The sequence below is a fragment of the Spermophilus citellus genome, assembly GCF_964194105.1.
Source record: "Spermophilus citellus genome assembly, chromosome: 17".
Lineage (NCBI taxonomy): Eukaryota > Metazoa > Chordata > Mammalia > Rodentia > Sciuridae > Spermophilus > Spermophilus citellus.
The window spans coordinates 30,103,264-30,109,263 of NC_138199.1; the positions used below are offsets into that span (position 1 = coordinate 30,103,264).

The window sequence follows — 6,000 nt, forward strand, 5'->3', positions numbered from 1 at the left end:
AAATATTTCCAATTAATATATTCATAAATGAAATTTATAAATTATTTGTCACCTTAATTTAGTCTGAGAGGTTTTTGTGGGGTTTTTTGGTGGGAAACTAGGGATCAAACCCAAGGGTGCTCTACCACCAATCTACATCTCCAGGCCTTTTTACTTTTTATTTTGAGACAGGGTCTTGCTAAGTTGCCAAGACCTCAAACTTGTGATCCTCCTACTTCAGCCTCCTGAGTCACTGGGATTACTGGTGTGTTGTAGGGGACAGAGGAGGCAGGGCACCGAAGATAGCAGGAAGCAGTTTTATTTGACTGCAGCCATGTTCAGAAGACACAGCTTTCGCTATATTCAATAAATCCTCTGAACCAGGAGTTCAGGTAGTTTCAGAACTTTATACCCAGCATGTAAGGGAAGGGGCTCAGAAGTTCATATAAAAGTAGCTTCTTCTTTCACTCTTCCGGGCAAGTTAACCCTTCAAGGACAGCACCTGAGAAGGGAGAGCTTCTTCACTTTCTTTCTTTCCTCCCTCTGCCAGCTGTTACCATGGAGCCCAGTTGGTAACTTCTTTTATTTTAGAAAGTAGACATCTCTGTGAAGCTCCAGCTCAAGGCCAGAGGCCGTGTTAAAGGACCTGTCTTTTTTATAACATTTTGCATTTGCAAACACACTTCTACAAACTACTATACTGGATAAATGCTTGTGAAAAACTAGTAAAGGGGAATTCAGCACCTGGAGTGCTGATTTCTTCCAGGCCAGCCACCAAGTAAAACAGAGCAACAGGAAAATAGGAAGTTTACCTACATTGAACTCTTTTGTAGAGACTCTTTTGCTGATAGTCCTAAAATCAATTATGGTGAAGATTTCTGGAGAAGCTTAGTTAAGATTTTCTGTGGAGAAGGAGGTGCCACTACAGGTGTGCACCACAACAGCTGGCTAATCTAAGAGGTTTAAATCTCAGGTCCCTGGCAGAATTTCAGAAAACTTTCCTGGGTAAACTCTTCCTTGCCTTAAGTGAGTCCTTTGGATCTCTTCTTAGTGCACTCACCAGTCCACAGCTTTATCCACAGACACTGTTTTCTAACCTTTATAGATGGATCCTCCTCTTTCTCTTACAAAATACAAAAACATTGCTAGTTTCTTTGAAAGATTGCTCACTTATTTTATTTATTTCTTATTGCATGTAATAAGACATTGAAGTTTAAATACAATTTAATTTCACGTTAGTTTCTTTTTTATTAATTTTTTTAGTTGTAGATGGACACAATATCTTTATTTATTGATTGGTGCTGAGTATCAAACCCAGGGCCTTACACCTGCGAGGCAAGCACTTTGTCCACTGAGCTACAGCCCCAGTCCCTAATTTCACCCTAGTTTCTGAAGTTGACCTTCATTTATTTATTTATTTATTTATTTATTTATTTATTTATTTATTTGTAGTTGTAGATGGACAGAATGCCTTTATTTTATTTGCTTATTTTTATGTGGTGCTGAGGATCGAACCCAGTGCCTCACGCATGCTAGGCAATTTCTCTGCCGCTGAGCCACAACCCCAGCACCTGAAGTTGACCTTCTTTATCCATTATTTATTTGTTTTCCTAAATGTTAACCTGGGGTCTCCCATTTTGCTTTCTTTTCCTTCGTCCTTGTGGAGTGCCTGTTTCTAATGGCTAGAGAACTCAAGGGCTGGGGCTGCAGCCTTTCTGAAATCAGAATGACCACCAGCACCCTGCCTGATCAGCTGGTCTGCTGCTCTTCCACAGCATTCCTGGCTTTCAGACACATCGATCTTAATCTTCTCAAACTCAGAGACGCACAGTGTCAACAGTTACAGCAGCCACAGTCCATTATCTACTCAGGGTGCAATTACTTGGCAGCCACCTAGACTGTGAGGGTTTTGTGGGCCCCCAAAGAACTCATATCCTGAAGAGAGACACTAATCAAGGCAGGTCCTCTTGGCAGGGACATTAAAAGGGTGGATTACAAATGATAGGAGTTTTAATTTGTGAGGACTTAATCTGATCTGCTTTGGAACAAGATAGTGTAGATATACTTATTGTCCATTTTCTCTGGGTATTCTTGAAGATTCATTTGATCTTATGATGATAGTATTGTTATAAAGACACAGAACTTTATTACATGAATCTGCCTGTCCCTTACCTTTCTCACTGCCCAGAGCTACTCTAAAATGTGTTTAGCCTGCAGTGCCATAAGAGGAGGGATGGCCGATGTGTCAGATGGTATGGTGTGGTATTGCACATTCTGGTCTCTTGCTCACTCACAGCCCCTTTTGAGAAGGGAGATGCTGAGTCTCTGAGGAAGCATGCACTTAGGATGCAACAAAAAGTCAGATTGGCCCTTCATCTGACAAAGTGTTGGTTGCTAGAACTGCTTGGCACTGATAGAGGTGATGTTAAGATTCTGACTGACTGATACCAGCAATGCCAGGGACTTTGGGTATATAATCAGGACAAATGACAAGCATTTCTCTCAGACTTCCTGTCTTACCTGTTGAGAGAAAGAGCACTACATAAGGAGGCTGCTCAGCAGGAATAAGGATGTATTCCCTAAGACTTGGTCAGAGCCCTTGAGCAGTTTTTCTTTTTCTTTTCTTTCTTTCTTTTTTTTTTTTTTTTTTTTTGGTTCTGGGGATTGAACTCAGGGGCACTCAACTTGAGTCACATCCCCAGCCCTATTTTGTATTTCACTTAGAGACAGGATCTCACTGAGTTGCTTAGGGCCTCGCTTTTGCTGAGGCCAGCTTTGAATTCATGAGCCTCCCTCCTGCCTCAGCCTCCCAAGGCGCTGGGATTACAGGTTGCAGCACCCTGCCCGGCTCTTTCTCTTTTCTTTATTGAGGTGCTTGGAATGGAAACCCAAGGCCTCACACTAGCTAGGCCAAGTGCTTTGCCACTGAGCTGTGTCTCAACCCCCTGGCCCCTTGAGCACTTCTTTGGGGCATTTTCTCTTAAGGGTGAATACATGTGCTAGTCAGGATGAGCTGACTTTGACTTGTGTCAGAGGTTTTTAATTAAAAAAAAAAAAAAAACTGAACTGGGAAGTGGACCTAGATGGCCTTACCAGATTTAAGAGCAACAGTTCCCAAAAGTATATGTTTTTGTTCAGGGAATGTGATTTTTTTCCTAAAAATTATTTATATTAGTAGTTTAAAGTTATTTTTAAAAATGAATTAATATTTTTACTCTTCTAATTTCTGACATGATAAATATCAGTAGAAACAACTCACATAAGTAAATTTTGGGGGTTCTTAAATTTTTTTTCAATAGTTATTTTTTAGGTGTAGATGGACACAACATAATACCTTTATTTTTATGTGGTGCTGAGGATCGAACCGGGTCCTGCCCTTGCTAGGGGAGCGCTCTACTGCTGAGCCACAATCCCAACCCTGGAGTCCTTAATTTTAAGAGTATAAAGGGGTCTGAGGCCAAGAAGTTTGAGAATTGCTACACTTCTCCTGGGAGAGACATTGGTGTCTTTTCTCTTGGTCCCGTGTAGTAGGAAATGAATAGCACAGACCCAGGATTATACAAACACTTTAGAGAAGTAAAAATGGTTCTAATGGCTCTAAAGTGTCTACTATAGAGAGGTGCCAGATATAGGATGATCGTGGTGGTGGTGGTGGTGGTGACAACAGTGATGATTTCTAGCTCTTGTGAGTCCTTTGATGTGTGTGTACTTGCTTCTGCAAGTACATATTTGGGGGGCTCTGTAATTCCTTCCCTGGCCCAGTAGCCCTGTCTTGTTTTCAATATATATACTTTATTCTCACATTAATTTTGCTCTTCACGTTAGCAATGGTGTAGGCAAAGCATTTTTCTGATGCAAGTTTGTTGGAAGTATGTTCTGGGAAGACTTTGTGTTGTCCTAGTGCAGCCCGAGATACAGGTTAATCTTCCTAATGGGAAGAGGCAGGTTGCTAGGACAGGTACCTGATGATAGCACTTTCTCTCAGGTGAGTTCTCAACTTGGGTGGTTAGTACAGGAACCTCTGTAAAGTGCTGCCCCCGGGAGAGATTCATAAATCCTAGGCTCTTACTCAGGAGGGCAGGATCAACAGCTGTCCTGAGTCTTTGAGCACTGCCTGGTTCTCACAGCAGATTTCTTCCCACAAAAGCAAGGACTGGTGATCACTTGACCCACACCCTATCATCTGCAAAAGAATGGCTGCCTGGGGGAACGTGGCCCATCAGGGTGCCAGGAGCAGCTTATTTGGCTGCTCTAGGAGTGTGTGATCAGAGCACAACCAGTGATGCTGAGAAGGCAGGCAGGAACCGAGGTGCTTTTCCACCTCCCTCCCAGCCTTCAGGACAGCAGCTCACCATCAGCAAGGCAGCTGAGCAGCGAGTGTCACAGCCCAAGGTCCAAGGCCCCTACCTCACCTGTGTGACCTGGGCACATGATTGAGTTCCCCTGAATCTCCGTTTCTAATAGTAAACAGCCATGGCTATTATGTGTGCTTCACAAATTGCTAATGAGATTTAGATGGTGCCGAGAAGCTTTTGAATAAAGATTGCAGATAGGAAAGCTGAAAAAACATATAGTATTTTGGAAGAGGTGTCTTTGTGGTACCAAAGTGTTTCTGCTCTTTGTCCCACTCTCTGGACTCATGAGCTTCTGTTCTCTTCTCCAGGTTACCTGTGCATGACCGATGAGTGGTTCTCTGAGTATGTCTATGAGGTGGTGGTGGACAGGAAGCACGTCCCTGAAGAGGTGCTGGCTGTGCTAGAGCAGGAGCCCATCATCCTGCCGGCGTGGGACCCCATGGGGGCCTTGGCTGAGTGATACTGCCTTGGTATTTTTCCTCCTCCCTTGGGACCTGCAGTAGCTGCAAAGGACAGATCCAGGGACTGAAGCCAAAGTTACACAGGTGACTGTGTATTCCCACAGGACACAGACTCTTGGATTTCCAGTCTCCTCCAGGAACCTCTTCGGGAAGTGTGCTTTATGCTGAAACAAAATATTCATAAAGAAAAAAAAAAAAGGGAAAGATCAGGTCATATTATCTACTCCTCATCTCCAACAGCTCAGGATCTCTTAGCATTTTAATCAGATGTAATTGTCTTAACTCTGTCAAAAAGGTCTTCGGTAGGACTGGGATGTAGCTCAATGGCAGAGCGCTTGCTCAGCATGAGGCAGGCCCTGGATTCAGTCTCTGGTGCCGGAAGAAGAAAAAAGCCTTCAGTGTCTGTTGTAATAAGACAGGAGATCAGGAGACGATGAGCAAATGAGGTGTACGGAGAGAAAATGGACCTAATGCTCCTTGATCCTAGCGTAGAGTGGGGGAGGGTCACCTAAGATTTGAGCTCTCTAAACTGCATGCTGCCTCACAGATCGCTGTCCTTCTAGATGGCAGTCACTGAATTCAGTTTCTTCAAGGTGATTTTATGTGCCTCTGATAGCTCAAGAATGGGAGGTTGATCAGGTCCGACATGATTCCTTCCTGTTATTCTGAACTGTGGGGGCACAGCTCTGCTTGAGTCAGGTTAACCAGAGGACTGGAGAAAGTGGGTGAGGAACAACCAGTACCTATCATGATCTCAGCTCCCATCATTAGGGGGAGCTCCAGCCAAATGGTTTAGCCTCTGCCTCTGAGTTGGGGGTTGGGTGGGCAGGAAAAGGTGATATTCATTCTTTCTGACAACTAGATGGTGCTGAGAAGCTTTTGAATAAAACACTTTGCTAAATGAGAACAAGTTGGCTTTTTTGATCTAAGAAGTGTTTACTTAGCTACAGTGATAGCAACCAGGTGGCTTATGTTCCTCAAAGTGAAAAAACAGCAGGAGTGCTCAGTGCTTTCCTACTTTAGCTCTTCTACAGGATATTTGATCCTTCCCAGCCTCACTGGCTTCTACAAAGGGCTTCCCCTTTTTCCAGATCTGGGGTCCCTACAAGGGGGTGCAGTGAAGCTCTGTTGAGCCCAGCCTTAGAGTAGGCTAGAGGGCCACTAACTTCCACTTCTCTTAAGCAAATGAGCAAAACCCTCAGGTC

The 6,000-nt window shown here is 43.7% G+C and overlaps 1 protein-coding gene across 1 annotated transcript in view; it reads left to right on the plus strand.

Moving 5' to 3' along the window:
- BLMH (bleomycin hydrolase) overlaps window positions 1-5,705 on the plus strand; it is a 46,494-nt gene extending 40,789 nt beyond the window's left edge. The window contains exon 12 of the mRNA XM_081271083.1: window positions 4,643-5,705. Within this exon, the coding sequence (XP_081127209.1) occupies window positions 4,643-4,794 (152 nt within the window). The 3' untranslated portion in view covers window positions 4,795-5,705. The remainder of the gene's footprint in view (window positions 1-4,642) is intronic.
- Window positions 5,706-6,000: the final 295 nt, after the last annotated feature.